The sequence below is a fragment of the Gopherus evgoodei genome, chromosome 2 (genome assembly GCF_007399415.2).
Source record: "Gopherus evgoodei ecotype Sinaloan lineage chromosome 2, rGopEvg1_v1.p, whole genome shotgun sequence".
Lineage (NCBI taxonomy): Eukaryota > Metazoa > Chordata > Testudines > Testudinidae > Gopherus > Gopherus evgoodei.
In genome coordinates this window covers 176,966,721-176,988,370 of record NC_044323.1, presented here as the reverse complement: position 1 = coordinate 176,988,370, position 21,650 = coordinate 176,966,721, and the positions used below count along the sequence as shown (strand labels likewise).

General features: G+C 42.5%; 1 protein-coding gene across 9 annotated transcripts in view; it reads right to left on the bottom strand.

Moving 5' to 3' along the window:
- Nucleotides 1-1,021: 1,021 nt before the first annotated feature.
- The window catches only part of RIOK1 (RIO kinase 1), a 32,234-nt gene continuing 11,605 nt past the window's right edge, over nucleotides 1,022-21,650 (bottom strand). For all 9 annotated transcript variants that reach the window (XM_030552355.1, XM_030552356.1, XM_030552357.1 and 6 more), the window contains 13 exons: nucleotides 21,571-21,613; nucleotides 20,700-20,792; nucleotides 19,144-19,256; nucleotides 18,930-19,010; nucleotides 14,944-15,030; nucleotides 14,116-14,253; nucleotides 13,541-13,644; nucleotides 11,605-11,711; nucleotides 10,223-10,288; nucleotides 8,682-8,801; nucleotides 7,005-7,058; nucleotides 5,327-5,476; nucleotides 1,022-3,885 (listed from right to left, as the gene is read on the bottom strand). In XM_030552355.1, the coding sequence (XP_030408215.1) occupies nucleotides 3,775-3,885; nucleotides 5,327-5,476; nucleotides 7,005-7,058; nucleotides 8,682-8,801; nucleotides 10,223-10,288; nucleotides 11,605-11,711; nucleotides 13,541-13,644; nucleotides 14,116-14,253; nucleotides 14,944-15,030; nucleotides 18,930-19,010; nucleotides 19,144-19,256; nucleotides 20,700-20,792; nucleotides 21,571-21,613 (1,267 nt within the window). In that variant the 3' untranslated portion in view covers nucleotides 1,022-3,774. The remainder of the gene's footprint in view (nucleotides 3,886-5,326; nucleotides 5,477-7,004; nucleotides 7,059-8,681; nucleotides 8,802-10,222; nucleotides 10,289-11,604; nucleotides 11,712-13,540; nucleotides 13,645-14,115; nucleotides 14,254-14,943; nucleotides 15,031-18,929; nucleotides 19,011-19,143; nucleotides 19,257-20,699; nucleotides 20,793-21,570; nucleotides 21,614-21,650) is intronic.

Sequence of the window (21,650 nt, the reverse complement as noted above, 5' to 3'; positions counted from 1 at the left end):
CTCTTGAGCAAGTAAAAATGATTTCTCATAAAGGTAAATAAAATGGGGAGCAGGATATTAGACATACACTAGGCCAGAGCTCTTTCTTTTCATCTAATGATGCTTTAAAACAGAAGTTCTCAAACTGTGGTCTGCAAGCTCCATTCAGGTGGTCTGCAGATAGTTCCCTCCAAGGTGCACACCAGGGCAGCTGCACATGAGAACATAAAGGGCCATCCACCTAATTAGTGCAGCTGCGCAGGGATGGCTCCACTAATTAGATGCCTGGACCCTGGAGAAGATGCACATGTAAAGTGAGATGGTGGCCTTGGGGGGAATAACGGGAGGTGGGAGGGGCCAGTGGAGTGAGAAGAGGAGGTGGGGGGAATTTGGGATGTGCAGGGCTGCGGTGGTCAGAGAAAGAGGCAACTTTCCCCAGCTCCAGGGCTGCAGCTGCTGGGGAGAGACGGCCCTCCTTCCCAGCCTCAGCTCTGTGGCTGCTGCAGCAGGGGAGAGACACCCCTCCTCCTTCCCAGCCTCAGCTCTGTGGCTGCTGCACTGGGGGAGAGACCCCCCCTCCTCCTTCCCAGCCTCAGCTCTGTGGCTGCTGCAGCAGGGGAGAGACCCCCCTCCTCCTTCCCAGCCTCAGCTCTGTGGCTGCTGCAGCAGGGGAGAGACCCCCCTTCTCCTTCCCAGCCTCAGCTCTGTGGCTGCTGCACTGGGGGAGAGACCCCCCTCCTCCTTCCCAGCCTCAGCTGTGTGGCTGCTGCCAGCAGGGGAGAGACACCCCCCCCCCCGCTTCCTAGCCTCAGCTGTGTGGCTGCTGCAGCAGGGGAGAGACCGCCACCTCCTTCCCAGCCTCAGCTGTGTGGCTGCTGTGGCAGGGGAAGAACCCCTGCTCGGGGGCTGCCAGGGCAGGGGAGAGAGGGCACATCCATCACATTAGAAAGGTAAGACTATGGATATTAAAATAGGAGTGGTGTGCTTTCAGAAAAAATGTTATACATTTATTAATTTTAACAAAGCAAAACAGCCCAAGAAGTTAACAGTACATCAATCCTTTGTTTTATTTTTAAAATGTATATGGAACTATTTATCAGGGTATCAATTTTCTTTTAATCACTTACAAAAAAATAATCTAAGTACTTTATGAGCCCTCATCACTATTACATTGAAGCAACTAAGGGCCTGATTCTTCCTTCCTTCCTTCCCATTTCTGAGCAGAGGGGAGTGAGACAAGGGGTGGGGGTGGAAGATAGGCATGTGGACTCCCTAGCATGCTTCCCTTTTTTCTGTTACTATTAAATCCTCTCTGCAGCTGCCCTGTAAGGTTCATGCTCTGCTGATCAGGAACGGGCAGGGAAGAAGTCAGCTGGACTCCGCACCGTATTTCACATCCACAATTTTGCATCCACAATCAGTTTTGCAGGTACAAATGACTGAATTTAATTTCTACCTCTAATGTACCTACAAATCAGATAGTTAGAGGTCCACGTCTACCCTTTACACATGCATGTGAATGAATTCAGTTGATTGTGGCTGAAAAATTACAGGGCAGGCCAAGGGGTCTTGGAAAGTGCAGGCTTTTGCGTCTCAGAGACCGTATATTGCAGTATCCTAGGTGTAACTCTTGAATGAGTGACTGAGGCAAGTACAACAGAGGCCTGTTAGAGCTAGTTTTGCATTCTTTCATCAAAATATTTCAGATCAGCAAAAAACCTGCCTGTCGACATCTCCTTATGTGCAAAACTGGATTTACTGGCTTCACCATGGAGAACGCATCTGTACATCTCCACCTCCCAAAGCTTCTGCACAACAGTTACATAAACAGAGCGTACATCTAACATGTGAGAGAAGCAGCATGCCAATACCTGGCCCAGTACTGCTTTTATACATGAGCTGAATTTTGCAAGGCTTGACCAAAGAATACAAATATGTTGTTTAGAATTGCAGTATCAGAGCAATTGCCATAGCGCATCAGGCCATGTAAATCCAATAGCCACTTCTCTCCAACAGTGGAGTGTTGGATGCCTGCAAGTAGAGGAAGGTATTTAAAAAACCAGCTAACGTACAACTAATAACCAACAACATGCCCACAGGGGAAAGTTTCTTAAATCCAGTGGTTGGCTTATGTCCTGAAGCATGGGGGTAAATCATCCCTTAATTTTTATCCTAGCCAGTGTAACTGTGGATATTCATATTCTGCCTGTTTAAGTCTCTTGCATACTACTAAGCATTTTGACCTACCTTTTCAGAAGTGACTAGTGACATGTGAGGTGCCTTAGAGGGATCTGATTTTCAGAGGACAGGTGCTCAGCAATTTCTAAAAATCAGTCTCCTTTATAGTGTCTCAAGTTAATACCCAAAATCACTAGTGTCACTTTGATTCAGAGAAGCAAGGGCCTAAATTTTTTAATGGGAGTAGGAGTGGAGGGCATTCAGCACCTTGCAGATCAAGCTCTGGATGGAAAAAAATACCAGTTTTAAGACCTGATCAAATGTCAAACCAATGTGATGATCATGATCTTATTCATACATAGTGAAATGAAATATGGCTGCTTGTTCATTTGAACTGTTAGCATTATGTCCTGATTAAAAACATGACATAGCACCCTTGTTACAACCAACCACTTATATCTGTGCTATTCCTTTAGCCATTGAGAACAAAAGCAGTTTATAATTAAATAAGCATCATATTGAAGCTTTTTAGATTTGTACTGTTTGCTAGAATCTGAATAAAATCCATTTTCAGAAGTATGCCAGTAACAAAACATTATGCTTCTATTTTTAAATATATTCCAGACAACAAATAGAACAAAGTTCTGCTTGCATAAGCGGATCCAAAGCCATATTGATTTGAAGCTGCAGTCTTACATGATGACCTCAGTACAGATGTTCTCATTTAAAATGGAAACATCTGCATGTTAAATTTTACCATTGAGACACAGAAACAACAGGTATGGAACACAACACAGAAGAATTATTAGAAGCTTAACAACAATTACCACCTCTCAGCAGCTTGCAGCCAATTGACATCAACTGTATGAGAAGCATCTTAGATGGGGGAAGAGTTTTAAGGTGAAGCATTTAAACAGCTACATCAACGTTTTCAAAACTTGGGTACCTAAAGTCAGGCACCTAAACCCATATTTAGGCACCTAAATAAGAAGCCTGATTTTCAGAGGTGCTGATCACTCACCGCTCCCATTGACTCCAGTGGGAATTATAGTCAATTTAGGGAATTTAGCACCTCTGAAAAAAAAAATCACTCATGGTTCAGTCCTACTTCCATTGTAGCTGATGGCAGTTTTGCCACTGATGTTCCATAAGGGCAGGTGCTTATATGTGTGCTTAGATAAGGATTTGTGCACCTCTATTTCCCCTCCATGTGAAAACACTGACTATGGTATTAATGCCCATGATAAAGTATAACTAGACATCCATGCGGTTATTGGGGTATTCCTTTGTTTTTTGAAGAGAGAAACAAGTATTTGCTTCTCTTTTTTTTCCTGTGTTGGGCTATAATCATAAAAATCTCCTTCTTCTTGGCAGTCCGAGAAGCAGGAGAAGAGCCACTCACATTGAGGGCTAAAGGCTTTGCACATTTTACACAAGTCAGTCTTCTCCATCGAAAAATCCATGGTACATGCTGCGCCCAGTCAATCACAAGATCGTTAACAATCCACCATCATGGTGAAATCTGTATGTACATAAATAGAATATTGTGTAGCGAAACTAACTGATGGAGACCAATAGTCAACAACAGCTAACCCTGCCCCCAAGATCAAAGCCATGTTATTTGCCTTTCTTCATTTTTGCTGTCTTCTCTTTTCGCTTCTTCACGTGCTTTGGGATTTTGTTTTTTCTCTTCTCTCTTTGGGCTTCTTTAATCATCTTTTTCCTTTCCTACAAAAAGTGAATAAGACTTCATTTACAATAACGATACAGAGTGATTGTGTGCAGGTTCTTAATACGTGATACGTTACTATTAGAAAAGGTGGGGGGGGGAAGTTAAGCAATTTTGGCCCAGGCTTTCAAATGCTCTATTAGAAAATTAAATGAACCCCACATTTCTAGAGATGAGGCTGATCCACAAAATCCAGTTTTTGCAAATTGCAAGGAGTTTGAAGCCAGGAAGTTATGGTGGGAGCAACTGCTGAACATAGCAGATTACGAAGGGGATAAGAACTTATACTATTTAATTTGTAAATTCCACTATTAACACAAATTGTAATAGAAATCTGATGCATGGCTTTCCAATGTTCAGGTTGGACTACTGCAATGAACACTTTCATGGACTGCCGAGACCATTCCAACGCCTGCAACGAGCTCAGAACGCAGCAACCTGATCATCATCAGAGTTGAAGGGAGGGGATTTGATACCACAACACTATGCAGCAGTTTAAGTCCGGGAGTGAATGCTACTTTATCTCACTGAGACCGCAGGTGCAATTTAGCTAAACAGAATATAATTCAAACTGGGATCTGACCAATACAATGTGATTAACTAACATCCCATCCTACAAAAGAGAACCGGGAATCATGGTCAGAAGTGGCCAAGAACTCTCCATTTTATGGCATGTGTGAAAGACAAACCCTAGCCCCAAGAATTTCACCATGGCACAGCCATTGTAGTTCAGATTTTTAGGCTCAATGTTAATTATCTCATCTTCTATGACACTTTAATCCTTTTGAACTGCATGGAGTTTTCCCTTCATGCAGGGCCTGGAATGCTGCTGAAGGGTAGAGACACTCAGTGAAATTTACTAAGGTCTCTGACCCACTGGAGTGGATCCACTATGCAGGGTTCAGGAAGCCACAGAGCTGACTCTCAGGAAGATTCTATACCTAGTGCTCAGGCAGAGTGGGCTCCACATCCAAGCTCTTCATAAACCCTTATGGATGAAGCCGGGGCCACGGCCGCTGGGTCCACAATTATATAAAGTGGGCAGGAGTCATGGCCCCTCTTCCAGCCCAAGAGCTAGAAAACACGCTGTAGAATTGTGCTGTGCCCTGTCCACATCGGATTCTGTTCCCCACATCTTGGGTAGAGTTCCCCACACAAAGCTTATGTATTCTGGGTTTGGGGGGTGGGTGGGTAAGTGTAGGTTAAACTGTTACTCTCTAAAAACTACATTAGCAATACCCAAGAGAGCACTTCAAATAACGCTTCATTGGGGACGTTCAATCTCTGCTCATTTCTCTTAATTAAAATACTTAAAAGAATAAATGAAAAGCTTTTTTGTTTTCACTGAGCAATAGATATGTAGAAAAATAAACATATTTGTCACTTGAGTAGCTCCTTGGAGCAGAGAGGTGAAAGTGTATGACTTCCTGGCCAACTGACCTTTTTGTCCATGCCAGCGTCAGTCGGTTGATCTTTGGGATGCAGTGGCTCTCCCTGTTCTTTACAGCCTGAGTCACAGTCATCAGAACTGCCCCCATCTTCTGAATCCGATTCCATGTCATCTTCTTTTTTTTCAAGGAGTGCAGGGACCTAAAGGAGACACAGAAGGATTTTGTCCCTAACAAAAGTCCATGGAACATTTAAAAAAAAAATGATGTAGCATTTAAGTGGTAGAGCCTCCTAGAAAGAAAGCCTTCAGCTAATTTGTGTTTATCCACTTCTCCATGCACAATGTGCCTCTAGACACTGGTATTAAAACTACAAAAAGGAGAATAAAACAAAATTAATCCAAGTTAAAAACAAAGAGTACAGTAAACAATGGAAATACAGCTAATCAGAGGACTTGGTTACAAAAGAGCTGCATCGCTACCTCCTCACCACACAGAGTTAAAGTACTATTCAGTTCTGTGGTGTACACAGGACCTTGATTTTTTTAGAATCATACCAATGCCAGTTTTAGCAGTGACCCACATGGGCTGTAGCAGTAACAGTAAGGCATCTACAATACAAAACAAAGCTGTACTTTAATCCAGGGCCGCCCGGGGGGGCAGGGGGGGCAAGTGGGGCAATTTGCCCCAGGCCCTGGGCCCCGCAGGGGCCCCCATGAGAGTTTTTCGGGGCCCCTGGAGTGGAGTCCTTCACTCGCTCTGGGGGCCCCGGAAAACTCTATCGGGGCCCGGGCCCCTGGAGCTTCTTCCACTCTGGGTCTTTGGTGGCAATTCGGCGGTGGGGGTTCCTTCCACTCCGGGACCCGCCACCCAAGTGCCCTGAAGACCTGCGGCGGGGGGTCCTTCCGCCCTGGGACCCGCCGCCGAAGTACCGGGTCTTTGGTGGCAATTTGGCGGTGGGGGCCCCGCTGCCGAAGATCCCAGGCCCTCTGAATCCTCTGGGCAGCTCTGCTTTAATCACACTGGGGAACAAACGTGTTACAACCTGGTCGCTTGACATGGTTATATTTGCACTATAGACAGGGTCTGCCTAGTGCTGTTTAACTAAGCATGGTTTCCAAAAAAGGAAAAACCCAACCTGGCTCCTACTGTTGCAGGATATCTGCAATCACTTACAGACTGATTAGTACAGCATTTTTATCCAGTGTGTTTTTAAAGTACTGCATTGCAACATTTCCATTAGTTAGTACAATGCCCTATTCTGCATAAATGCTCTATGTACAATCATTACAGCACAAGTCACACAAAATGTAACAGCACGTGTGATAATGTAGCATTCTATATAAAGTAAGTTTTCTGCACTGCGAAATCTTTCCCCCACCTTCCTAAATGTAGATCTGGCCATGTTTTGTATCTTCCTATACTGACCATCTGGTGGCTCCTTGAGTATTTTTGTTCCTGAGTTACTCCAGTACTGGCTGAGTAATGCAAAGTCATTCCACATACTGCACCAGATAGTATGCAGGCACATAGTGGTGTAAAGATGCAATCTTAGCCCCTGATCTTGCAACTGTCTCTGTGCTGGAAGAACCTGCAGTCAGCCCTTCTGCAATCAGGGGGCTGCCTGCATAGAACCAAATGCAAGACCGGGCCTTATTTAATACTTCTCAGGCACCTTTATAACAATGAAATTCACTATAGAATAAAAACTTAACAACAGTCCCTCTTACCTTCTGAACACCTGACAAGTCCTTCTTCAATCCTGTCACTGTCTGGTATAGAATCTATACACCAGGAAAAATGAAAATCCATTAAACAAAAACATCTAGCTGCAAAACTATCATTTTCAACCTGCCAACCAAAGAAAACAGGTGGCTGGCTGTATCAGGTGTGCCGGTTTTCCCGTACCACCCAGAGAGCTCTCTGCGCACAGGCGGTAGATTTTGCACATCAGATTTTAGAAACTAGAGATTCCATAGTCCTGACCTCCATTTTTTGAGATCAGAGTCTGTTCCCTGTGAATCTTTTGTATGGAGAAACTTTACAACATGTACACGGATGAGCTGAGAGGGAGAAGGCACAGCTCTTTCTTGTAAAGCCTTAGAAGAGTTTGTCTTATTATCAGCTCACTAGCATCATCATCATCTATACAGCAGTAGTGTACAAATGTGTTAGGAAATGCACAAACACACTGAAAGATAGAACCCCACCCTACAGAGTTTGCAGTCTAAAATGACAAAACAGAAGAAGGGTAGGAGACAGGGCTATGTCGCTGTTATAGACTATGCTTGCAAAATATAGACAGCAATCTGGTGATTTGGCTTTTTCTTGGCACTACCCAGAATGGAAAGATCATCTAGAAAAGGGACAAATAATACTGTTTCAATACATGTAGTACAGCCAATATGGTGCAATGCACTTATGGCATCTTTTTTTTTTTAAAACACAAAGGGAATATTGTAATTGACTTTTTTACTTAAATCATCTCCTCAATTTTCACGTATTAGAATCTTCAGCTATCGAGGTGTTTTGAATTATGTTCTTTTGTCACTCAAAAGGATCTGTTTGGAAAGCTTCGTTTTTCTGAGCTAGAATCTGCCCCTGTGCATAACAGTGCTTTTAAGCACTCAGTCTCTACATTTTGTAACACATCAGTAAATTGACTTCTCGGTTCTTGAGCAAGATCTGCATTATTCATGGAGTAACAGAGGCATCTGACAAGGGCCCCATGGTGAGTGGTATGTGTATATAGGTAGCACAGAAGCGCCGTTATACAGCTGAAGTAAGGTTGATGGATGAACACCTGCCTGTAGTAGAATTTTAGCTTTACTCTGGGAAATTGGAAAATATCTAAAGTTTCAACAGGAAAATGAATGATGGAAAAATATAAGTTCAATGATTCCTATTACTAGACTCCAGGTACCATCTTATGTATTTCCACCTTATGCTTCTAGTCAAGCCACAAAAATAATATAAAAATAATTTCAAAGGGATGTGGCAGCATTTTAATTCTGTAAAAACAATGAGGTGAGATTCCTGGGCTGAAATATAACTAAGATCAATGAATTTACACCAGAGATTAATTTGGTCTTTCCTCCTACAATATGTGAAGTTTAGTCCATACATAGCTGAAACTGAATGTCAAGTTGCTTTGATAGCTACCGCACATCTACTCAGAAAGAGGATGTGATTGTTAGCAACTAATCCCTGATATGCTAGTGTGTCTTTTGAATGCATTCGTTCTTGAAGTTTTTGATAATATATTGCTATAAAATCAGGATTCACCAATACTTCAAACAAACCCCGCTGGTGGTTCTTCCATGAGAATCCACAGCTAATGGCACTGCCTTGAATTGTCTCTCTCTGCCAACTCAAGTTGTTTGTAATGTTTCGGGAAGTCTACTTACATTATCCTGTTGCATGTTTAATGCCATGTCCTCTTCCTTCAATTTCATCATTACATCTACATCCCTCTCATAGTTTTTAACTTCGGTCAGGGTTCGAGGGATGTAAGCTTTCTTAAACACCTAACAGAGTGAAATGAAACAAGCAGCAGATTTATTGATTTACATATCGTTCTGATTAAGGCCTTGTCCTTAAAAATCATCCGGATGGGTGTCTACGATCACATGACACCCATAATTTAGAGATCCTATCTCACTGTCTTTGGCCAGCAGGAGATCATCCCTTTGTTGTGGTGGGTCCTACAGTATGGAGCTCACCCGTGACAACATCTTAAGATTTTGTAATTAAGGTCTTGCTAGCATGACTGCTACTGACCATCTCTTTATAAACACCTCTATACATTGCCCCATCCTCACCATTAATTTGTTTGAATTTTAAGGGGTGTACTTAAAAGGTCACACAGGGAGCTTGTGGCAGAGTAGGGAAATGAACCCAGATGTCCTGAGTTCCAGGTCAGTGCCTTAACTACTATATCATCCTTCCTCTCACAGTACAGATCCACTTAAATTATATATAAACAAAAAATTCATGTTAGTTACAATAGTGGATTTCCTTACACAAGATGAGCTTGCAACAATATAGAGTATGTAATGAGGCCCTCTTCTCTGAGGTGCTGAGCACCCACCAAAGTCAACAACACAGATGGACACACATGAAGTTCTATTGGCTTCAATGGGAGCTGAGGGTGCTCAGCACCTCAAAGAAGGCACGGTGCACCTCACAGACTGGGCCTTTGGTTTATAAACACACCAGCAGTTAGCTAAGGGACAAAGAGTGACCTGTTTTAAAAAAGTTCTTATCTGGTACAAAATGCCCCTCAATACACTAAATTCAGGTTTTATTGCAATCAAGCACATTGCTGCTGACAAGTTAAAAGAATCAAATCAGGATAGTGATTTTGTCTTTTGCTCCCATGCTAAACAATACTGCCAGTGCACCACACATCCTCAATGATGTAAAGAAAATAGACCTACGTTGGCTACTGCTGCATCAGAAATAAGCAGAGAGAAACACTATTACCATAACTAGAAGACCCAAATCAGAATCTGGGAGAGGGAGCAGGAATTGTTTTTCAGTCAACATGAATAACCGAGGGGGGCAAAAACTATTCATATCTTAACACTGTATAAATCCTCATTTTAGCACATTATTTGCAGAATCTCAAAGATTTCCCCTTCATTGCGAGCTGGGTCCCTTGTAATGTCTAAGTTCAAGACCAGTTATAACCAAGCATGTTGGTCTAGGAAACATCCTAATGACACAGGTGATGTTGACTAGAGATTGCAAAGAAGATATCATGAGAAGCGTTTAGATAGCATATAAAGAACCATTTACTATCTGAAAACCTCTCCACTTATCTCAGGATGTATCAATGTATTAAATGTAACATTCTGTGGATCACGGTATCAAAGAGAACATTTCAAAAAGTCTTCAGAAAGGGATACTGCAAAGATTCCCTCCTGGCAGAGTCAAAAATCCTCACCTCCTCATCCACATTATCTTGACTGGACCTTTCTTCCTCTGTTCTTTGGGTTGCTATTTCCATCGCCTACAGCAATATGAAATGCAATACAAAATCATCACTCTTCACAATCCAGTCCCTCATGCTGGATAATAATTCATGTAGCTGTTCCTACCTATATTTCCCCACCTCCACTCCATTTGCTGGGAAACTGTTCTCTCACGCTCATGTAAAACACTCCAGCTGTTCATTCCACAATGCCTTTAGTGACACCTAGCGGTGCTGAACATTTCTGCAGGGCACACCCACTTAAATCCCGCTACTGATCTACTTAATGAGAGCAAAAACACTTTCCCTCCACTCCCGCCAATCCAAACACAGCACCAAATTATGGCTGTCCTTACACCAGTGTGGGATAACAGGGCACAGGGAGCCTCTGTCTGCTGCTCATGCTCTCACACAGGAAGCTGCCTGCACCACCCAGATGCAGAGAGTTGCTGCTATTGCTGCCAACAGCACTGAACAGCCGGAGGAGCATGTGTGAGTAAGATGGGAATACTGTAGCCACAGTTCTACTCCCTCCAGCCCAGTGCACTGGGGAATACCCAAAAGCTGTGCGTGCTGTACAAGCATTTATGGGCTGCTTGGAAGCACTCACCTCCTACCCAGCATTCCAGGTTGGGGCAGGAATAATGTCTCCTGACATCCCATTCCCAACACGGCTGAGGTCAAGATATGGGAGTCTGAATTTGACCCTTCACCATCTTTGTTGCTTTGACTACCCAAGCTTGGATTTACCGCAACAGCTAATTGGTAAAGGAGAGCCCAACATGGCTGCTAGAGCTAGGGGACTGGAAAGTGATCATCTATTCACTAGCAACAACTGAACCTCAGCTGAATTTACACTGACCTCTGCTTGAGTCAGAACATGATTAAACAGATAGAGGGAAGGGGAAGAGAGCAACAGTGAGTAACTGAAACCAGCCTGAGGCATTCCAGGTGTGGGGCTTAGAGCCAGAATACACCCCTTCCTCCTAGAACAGGCAAGTTCCTTTCACCTACTGGACTAATCAGCATTTAGCTGGTGATGCTGGGTATTTTAGAGTGGGGTGCAAGCCTCCCTCGTTCCACTCAAACCCATTTACCCCAAGTCCACCTCACTCATCCTGCTCATACACCCCACCCCACACAAACATGGTGGGGAGGTGTGGATAAGTTCCCACGGCTTACATGTACCGATGTTAAAACATTTCTATATTTTTTTTTAAGTTGCTGTCTCATTATACAATGCACAATCTTTACTGCAGAAGCATCGTTGTGGGATAAACGGGATAGATGAGCTTGAATCAGATCTTATTTTGCTACTTAAATCTTCCTACATAAGCAGGAACTTCAAGTCTGACCTTTGAGAGATAAGCATCCAAGTTGTCGCTTGTGATAGAAGGATCTGTAATAAACTCAAAGAGCTCTCTGACAGTCATCACTGCAACACCGTACTTCCAGAAAAAGTCTGCCAGGAAGCAGAGAAAAACAACAAAAAGTTAGTATGATTCAAGTTCACTTTATGCTTCTATACCATCAAAGTGATGGTAAATACAGAATAATGGTTCTATGAATTGGGGAAATTCCCTACAAGATTTGTAGAATCCCACTGGATGTGATTATCAGAAAACTCTTAGATACCCAAAGCCCAAGTTGTCCATCTTTCAGATACAACAAATGCTGAATGAAGCATGCAAATTCAAAGTCCAATTCCCTTCCTATTGAAGTTAAGGGCAAAAGTCAAATAGACTTCAGTGAAAGCCAAATGCGACCAGAAAACAAGCGAAAAGCAGGAGGGTGGAAGGGAAAGCTTCATAAAGGATCAAGCAGTTGCAGTATATTAAGATTAAACTTTGTAGATGTCAAACAGTGAAATTTGCAGATCTGGAATTTCTACAGATGAGAATCAAAGGTGTGCCCTGAGGTACAGTTAAGATCTATTTAAATTTCATTCACGGGGGGGACAATATGGTGCACCTATTAGGCTAACGACCATTCTTTGATACTCACGCCCAGCTGGCTTAAGATACCAATCCTAACTAAATCTGAGGGTTGACAGCGAAAATACGGTTCCATAGCCAAGTAAAAACCAAAGGCACTCCATGGGGTATTTAGCTGAATGCTCTCTAATGCTAATGCTCACTGTGGATAAACCAACATAGCATCCCTGAGAAATGAATTAGAAAGACAGAACAAAAGGTAAACCTGGAAGCAACCCAGGTGGCTCTTGCAGCCCAGGGACAGAAAACATGGCAACTAAGATCACTGTCATGCTCATGGAGAAATACTCTTGCAAGTTCTATAGCAGACAAAGTAAACACCAGTGTGGAAGTGATAGAGCAGAGAACTGGGATGACAAAGAGCAGCCAAAGAAACTTCCAAAGTCACGTGGCACTTACAGAAGACAAGCTGAACGTGGAGAAGATTACAGATAATAGAAGGAAACATTCACAAGTCCATGGAACACAAGAGGGATAAAACATTACTAGTTCACTGGCTCTCAAGCAATATGTGACATCAAAATGTAAGAAGTTCTGTCTTATGGATTTTTCCTTTTTCTTAAATAAAGATTTCAGTAAGGAAGCCAGTGTTTACAAAGACACACCCATTTCTTGCTGCCCAGAGCAAAATGCAGACCAGAGTTGTCCATACTGTGGCCTGCATTATACAGGAGGTCAGACTAGATGATCATAATGGTCCCTTCTGATCTTAAAGTCTATACTTCTGCTATGAAGACAATAATTTCAATATTTTTAAATAAAATACTGTTTGAGGGTGCTCACTGCATCTTGATGAACTTGACATAAAATATTAGCATAGCCCTTTAACAACAGATCACCAAGGGCCCCAAACCTGTAACCTGCTCTGCACAGGTGCAAGGACTAACATGATTAAACCAAGAGTAACTTCTTGTTGACAAAGAAGTTCTGCACTTGATTTGTAATCACTGAACAAAGCAGATCTGTAGTCTGTATGTTCTCTGCCGTAACAGCAGGTAGATATTTCCTTTGTCGTAATGTAAGAAATTGTGTGTACTCTGCTTTCCTTAGGCTAGCCTAAAACATAAGCTCAGATGTAATTGAATTTGTGTGACATACTCTACCTTGGCTGTACTTAGCGTAGCGTAACTTGTTGGTTTCCTAACAAAACTTATACACATCCTAAGATGATGCGCATTTTAACTAACTCCATCCTGTTCTACATGCAGTGTCAGTTTGAAGAATAAAAGGAATTACACAGTTAATCTTTTTAGAGGAATGACCTATTAGAAGTGGAGCTGAACTACTGCCCACTCACCATTGATATTGGCACAGTCCTTCCGCAGGAATTCTAATGCATGTGGGTGGTCATGCTCCACCGACTGAGACACATCAATGATGTACACCTCTCCACTGTGGTATCTGGAGATGCAGCAAGGGAAAAGCAGAAAAAAAAAATGTTTTTAAATCCCACCATTTGAAAAAATGGTTCAAGTTTTGGCAGCCTGACACTAAAGTTTTGCTATGGACACGTTCCATATAATAGTTGTTTTCAGTTATACTATTGTACATTATTTGACAGAACAATCCTGGTGAACACAGAAAGCAATTTTAGAACAATGAATTAAAATAGCTTACTTGTTTATTCATCAGCTGATGAAAAAAACTCACCGAATAACCTATTCAGGGAAGTATTTTGCAAGCTAAATTATCTGAGATAGATTTGGGATGAAATCTGTATAATAATCAGGTAAATTACAAAGCAGAGTTGAAAGGAAGATAACATCTTCCCACAGGAGCATATTAGTACTGCACAACTCTACATATTACGTGAGAAGCCACCAATGCCTACATTTTAAATGTTAAAATACAGAGCAAGGTTTAAAAACATACAGCATATTAAATTCGCTGAGATCTGCATGAACAAGTTTGGCGTCCTGGTACATCCTTCTCATGTACTGTATGATCTGTAGATACAACTCCCGGGCTTTTGAGTCAGATAATTGAGCATTTTTCAATAGAGGAGCAGGCCTTGGATTTAAAAAACACAACAACAAAAAAAACAGAATAAATTCTCCCATTTTACACCAGCTGTATAGTCCCTTCACCACAATACTTGATCCATTTTAATTCAGTAAATGAAAAGTCCTCTGTGATTTACTCAAACACTTGGCCAGCTCCACAGCTAATATAAAAATATTCATCGCTCCACTGAAGAAAGTGGAACTACAATGGTTTACGCCAGCTGAAGAACTAGAGCACAACATTATAAATATTAAATATTTACATTACAAAATGCTGAGTTAACATTTCTGTGTGCACCACTAATGAATTTTCCAACTAAAGCATTAACACATCACAATCTGAGCTTTGAAGTTTATTTTACATTTCTAGAACACAGAATCCTCACCATCCGTATTCTATGAAGTATAAAAAGGCCCATGCAGATCCAGTTACAGAACCAGGGCCTTAATTTCTGGCTAATGCAGACTATTTGCTCACACCTTGCATGGATAAAGCTTTGGAATCAGGCAGACTCTCTGTCACAGGAGCTGGGAGGGATCTTGATATTTTACATCTCATTTATACACCAGAGCAATGTACTCAATTAATCACCAGCCTATGCCATAAACTACGCAAATTCAACAGACTTTTTTTAAATTCACCTTTGTTCAAACCTATCAATAAAGAAGTTCTCATTGATTTTCTCAAGATACTTACATGTCATTTTTACCAATAAAACTCATGACAAGTACATGACTTCTTAGCATAATTGGCTCTGGACAAGGTATTTGTGCTGTATTCAACCTGTAACATTACAACAAAAAACCCATAACTACCTATTAAAAACAAATGCAATCCATAGTACTTATAATTTGTATTAGAGTAGTGCCAAGGGGCACCAATTAAGTTTGGAACCCCCTCTGTTGTAGGCAAGGTGACCAGATGTCCTGATTTTATAGGGACAGTCCTGATTTTTGGATCTTTTTCAAATATAGGCTCCTATTATCCCCCAACCTGTCCTGATTTTTCACACTTGCTGTCTGGTCACCCTAGTTGTAGGTGCTGTACAGAGTAACTGACAGTCCCTGTCCCAAAGAGCTTACATTCTAAATATACAAAGGGAAGTATCATTATCCCCATTTTACAGATGGGAAATGGACACACAGAGAGAAGGTCTAAGGTTGGACAGGAAGTCTATGGCAAACCTGAAAAGTGAACCCACACCTCCTGAGTCCCAGTCTGATGTCTTAATCATAAGACTCTAAATCAGACGTCCTAACAGTCCTGGGTTTTGTGGGATTGTCGCGCTTTGACCCACTAAGCCCCTTGTCCAGGTTGAAGGGCAGTTTGCCTTGGCCCACTGTTTGAGAGGGCCCGGGCCCCCAAACTGAGTGGCGCTGAGTCCTGCATTAACCACCTGGAATGTGAGAAGGTATGCCACAAATGTCCAGTGTTGTCCACACTGGTAATGCATGCTATGGGGCTGTGATTTCTGAAGCGCACGATCATATTGCACACAAATTGGCCCGTATAGACTTAAAGTTCCATAGCACACTTTAAACACAGCTACATTAAAGCACACTAGAGAACTTTTAGTGTGCACCAGCAGGTTCTATATGGACCAATTAGTGTGCAACACAGTGGTGTGCTTTAGAAATCACACTGCTGCACACTATATACCTTTAGTTATATATATTTTGTGAAACTAAGTTGCCCCATACACCCAACTATCCAGCTGCATCAGCCAGTCTGTCTCTCTGTTGCTGACCAAGTGTTTCATCCTTATCCCACCCTGCCCTCCCCAGATAGATGCCTCCATTAGCAACAATTGGTCACGAGTTGTTGACATTGCTGTGATTTTTCTCCCCACAAAAAGATGAAATAAAAAGAGATTCCTTGAGGTGGTGCCTAGGTAACTGATACTCTGCAAAGGCAACAGTCTCCCCTGTCCCAGGTGTCCTCTGCAGCTCCACTCTCTTCCCTGATGGAAGGGACAGGATGTTAGGACGGTCTGTGCAGTGGGGACCGACACGGCCCATTAGTGGAAAGCTGTGTGCCCATCAGTCAGTGTTCTATCATGGAGCATGATGGGGTCAGGTCAGCACAGGTCACAGTGTTTTAACAGGGAATAAATAATACTTTGCACTTTGCACTTCTGGCTCCCATCTACATGGGGAAACTGACCATATTCTGACATCATTTTCAATGCTGGTTTTGGGACATAAGGGGATCCGTTCCCTCACCCAGGATCTGGGACACAGCAGCTGTTTGAGAGGGCAACGAATGAGGAAGACTGTATCCAGCTGAGAACACATAGAATGGAATCCCAGAGCTGGGGCTTGGGCAGGAAGAGGAGGAAGGACCCCAAGGGAATACATCAAGCAGTGCAAGGAAGGAGGACCTAAGAGACTATGCCATGGAATCATGCCAAGGAGGAAGAGAGGACTTTTAGAGAAAAAAGGATCAGCATGCAGGCAGAGCCTTATGATTATTCCCTGTCATGGCTGTCACAGGTTGAGAGAGGGGATAATAAAGGTCCCTTGTGTGTGTGTTAGAGGGCTGTCTCCTGTGGGTTGCTCCCCAGTCCTGGGAGATATCTTGGTGCAGTGGCTGGGATTATCTCCTGTTTCGCTCCTGAAACAGACAGCACTGAAGACTCTCACCCTCTATCGCAGCTTTGTGAGTGACACTATGGGTAATGACAGGTTTCAGAGTAGCAGCCGTGTTAGTCTGTATCTGCAAAAAGAACAAGAGTACTTGTGGCACCTTAGAGACTTGAGAAAGCTCATGCTGAAATAAATTTGTTAGTCTCTAAGGTGCCACAAGTATTCTTCTTCTTACTATGGGTAATGGGGGATTATATGGGACATCAGGTTCCAAAACATCTTGTTCCTCCATAACCGAGGACAGGATCCGAGGCAGATTAAAATCAGAACTCACCTTTTGAGCCTGCAGGGCATCTGGGACAAGCAGGAGCTCAACAGAACAGCTACCATCAAATGATCCACCCCCTGTTGGCATCGGTTTATTGACTAGCTCTCTAGCTTGCCTGATTCCCTCCTCCCTGAGACCCCACTACACACACACAAACCACTGATCCTAGTGGAAGGAGGCCACATCGTCTCTCCTTGAGTTTCAGCAGGTTTCACTCTGTGTAGGTGTGGAAATGCTGGAGATTTAGATCCATATCCCTCCTTGCTACGGTTTTTCAAAAATGTGTGAGTTAGGAGAACAAGGCCTATTGAAAGTGAATGAGACTTGTGCTCCTAACTCACCTAGACACTTTTGAAAATCCCACATTAAATCTAGCAGGAAGACACTGGGTCTGTAAAAGGAAGAGGTGACTGATGCCTCCCCGGGGAGGGCAGGGTGCCAAAATCACTCAAAAGAGTAATTGTTTGATCCTTGCTGGAGAATCACTCTTGACCTGACAATATCTCCTATGATCACTTTGCTTCTCACTCTACTATTCTGGGGAAGGTTTTAACCAAACAGCCTTGGCAACACTCAGATTCCCTGGCTCACAGGCAGTCTGGTTTCTGCTCCGTTTATGGGACCAACGCTGGTCTTCATTGATGTCAACATGGTGATGAACAACAATCACATCCATGCTGATTCTTTTGAGGCCTGACCCAAAATCCATTAAAACCAACAGGAGTCTTTCCATTCACCTTCACAGGCTTTGGATCAAACCCTTAAATGCATCAGCTGCCTCTGATCCCAGTGACTATGAGGGTTTCACACTTCTGCAGACCTTGGCAAGGATAGACTGAGTCACCCTGAAGCATCTCTGCTCTTTCTTCTGCTAGAGGACCAGACTGCAGTGATGAACAATTGCTCCTCTGCCCTGAGGGCTCTTGTGTGAAATGCCATAAAACGTGGTTCTGCCACCTCTCCTGTTCACCTTATTTGTGAGGGAATGAGGTGACACAGTGAGCTCTGTAGTGATGTCACTGCCTCCCTGACACTTAAAAACATCACAAGAGAGCTGTGTGTTAAAAACAAGTTTGTTAGTTGAAAAGCCCTAAACTGAGTTTCCTAAAAGTCTAACATGGCTACAGTATGAATGAGCTATTCGCAGCATGACAGAAAGACACGGTGGATTTCAAAGCTTAATGTCACGTGCCAGATCCTGACTGTCTGATTCCATTGGGAATTTTGTCTGAATAAGGATTGCAGGATTTGGCCCATTGTACAATCCATGCACATTAAGATGGGGAACTTAAATGTTAATGGAAATATTTAGCCTAACATAGAAAAAGTAAAGTAATGTTTTAGAAACAGAGACAACAGCTAGTGCGATGTAGGCCCTGATCCTGCTTTGACAGTGGATGGGAGGACAGCTATGTTTGTGTGGAGCCCACTCAGATCACTGAGGCTGTGTGTGGGTGCAGCACTCTGCCCAAGTACTGTTAATGCAGAAGAAACACCTTAGACGCATCAGGCTGGGAATCTTGCCAAGCCACTTAGAATATTGGGGAAATCTTTTCAATGTCCCTTATTAAATGAATGAACGGCGCTTCCAGATAAGCAGGTGGGGAATTGATGACAGCCTTGAAGGCCGTGATATCTCATCACACCAATTTTCCACACAGATACCACACAGGGGACATTGAGCAGCAGCCAGCTCACACTTACCCTCATTCCCACCAGCAATGGAATGCACAAGTCACATCTGCACCAAAGTTAAACATAAAAATCACCTTATTAAGTTCCTCATCTCTTTTTCTGCCCATGTCTTCACCATTTTCCTCGGGTTTCCTTTACAATATCCATGACGAAATCTTAAAAACAAGCACACCACAGCGACAAACAGTTATACAATATCTGTGACAAAAATTAAGAACAATCTGTAGGTAAACACACAGTTAGCCCTGGAGAGGTTTGCTGTCATTAAAGAAAAGAACTCCAACTCACCTAAATTCCCCACTCACATACTTATCCCGATCTTTAAACATCAAAATAGAGGTTTTATAAATCTTTATTGCTCTGTTCTCTCCATTCATTGTACTGGCATGATAGACATTAGCCTATAAGTGAGAATGTAAGAGAAACAATATTAATGTCCTGGGAATACTTTAAGTATTGAGAAGTTTGCTCATGTATCAAATACTGTCAAGAACACCACTTTTTAGGAGAGAAATTAAATCTTGGGCTCTGTCACAGGGTGGCTGCGCCTTTAAAGAGAAATGGGTCTGAATCCCACCTGTGACACAGCCAACTCTCCTTCAGAGGGGTGACACAATCAGGCCTCTGGTGTAGATAGGGGAGAGACTTTGGATAAGGCAGAGATCTGAGCCTGCACAGTTGCGAAAAGCAAGAAGGCTCCTGCTGGAGACCCTGAGACAGCAGGGGAAGGCTGTTTGCATGCTTCCTGGAATATGTCCTGGCCTCCAAGCCCTGGAGAAAGGTGGGAAAACTGCACTCCAGCAGAAATGCCCTGGAGAAAGGACTGTTAAGATGGTTCTGTTCTGAGTTGCATTTGTTTTGACAGACTTTATTGCCAGTCCAGATAGAACTAAATGAGTGTAATCGAGGGGAAGAGGGGGAGAAAGAGAGAAACTATTGGAAACTGTATGAGGAAGGGGAACCTTGTTTTTGAGTATCTTGGACTGTGTGGAATTTTTTAAGGAGCCCTCAGAAGAGGGAAACTGAGGCAAGAGTGCTGCAAGGACACCCCAAGATATAAGGTGGTGGCAATGCTGTTACAGGCCTCAATCCTAGAGACCCCTGGGCTCAACAAGGGTGCCCCAACTGAAGTCAACAGGATTTTGCATGGGCCTAGGGATCCAACCACAAGGAATAGCTTGCAGGATTGGGATCTAAAACTATACAAAGATGTTAGCATATATATAAAGCTCTAAAATGCGTACGTGCAGTAGAACTTCACAATAATGGCTGGGATGTCCATTAGAGATAACTAGAGAGGAGCCTGATCCAAAGAGGTGCCAAGCACCCTCAACTCTTACTGACACTCTGCACTCCTGAGAGTGGTCACACTGACTTCAACGGAACTACCTGCATGAGTGAGGACTACACATATGATAAGCAGGGATCTGCAGGGTCAGATCTTCAGAGCCAAATACTGGTTCCACTGAAGTCAATGGTATTTTGCCTGTTACTTCAACGAGACCAGCCTTTGGCTGTAAGAATGAAACTAGCCTCTGTGCTGAGTGCCAGCACGAGGCTTATGTACCACTCAAGTCCTCATGACCACTTATGGTCTAAGTGGAATTTAAATAGCGCTCCATATTTTGATTATTAAACAGAGTTCGGTAGCTTCATTACTGATATGTGATAAAATTCAAAGTAACAGATGTCTCACTTTACAGTAAATAAATTAACTTCTTGATAAACACAAGAAAATTAATTTAATGCAGGAGATAAGTATTTTACTATTTCCCTTTCAGCACAGTCAACTTCCTTTCAGTTTGCAAAGAAGACTGTAGCATGCCAGTTGGAATGAAACTCACTTCTTTTCCTGTGCTGATGCAGCCATTTATCTCTGATATGACACCTCTAGTTAGCATCTTGAACAGGATCATTCGTGTTCTTGGATCTAATACCTCATGGGAAATTGGAAAAAAAATAAATACGCAAAATCACTTTATCCAGTTTACTGAAAATATTATTAAACTAATCCATCATGAATTGAAGAACCCACAGAACCACAGCATCTTAGTGGACTAAGCCATTCAAAATTCTATCTGGATAGTACTCTGTTTCTTCTATAATTTTGGAATTATCTTTACAATATTAGGAGAAAATGTGTTTGTGACTTGTATGCAACTCCTAATCCGTGGTTTATAATGCATCCTTAGGCTAATGCTAATAGAGGAGTGATTTCCCATCCACAGTACCAAGAAAAAAGTGCATTAGAACACAGCTACCCTAAAATGTGCCAGGCATTCACAACAGCAGACGGTGGTCTTTGTGGTATACAGGCCTTTTATGTATCATACTAGGTTTAGAAGCAAAAATGTGTGGATTGAAAAAAAAGAAAAAAAAAAAAAGAGACCATTTCATCTTTTCCATGGAAAATTCCACTTTTGAGTAAAGCTAAGATGAAATTCTATGCTTATCAACAAAATCCCAGTTGAATACAACAGCAAATCATAATACTAAGCACCACAATATTCTCCAAACCAGCTGTGAAAGCAGACACAATTTTTATAAAGCAGTCTTGTTCAGAAAGACAAGAAAAAGCTGGGGTGAAACCCTGATTCCACTGAAGTCAATAAGTGTTTTGCCATCAACGCCAACGAAGCTAGGATTTTACCTCTGGTTATTGATTCAAATGAAAAGAAGCCTTTTAACAAACAGTTCGCTACATATAAGACTTACCTGTTCCACTGTTGCTCTGTCAGATTTATCTTTGACTCGATACCTAGTGGAAATTAAAATATAACAGCATGACATGATCT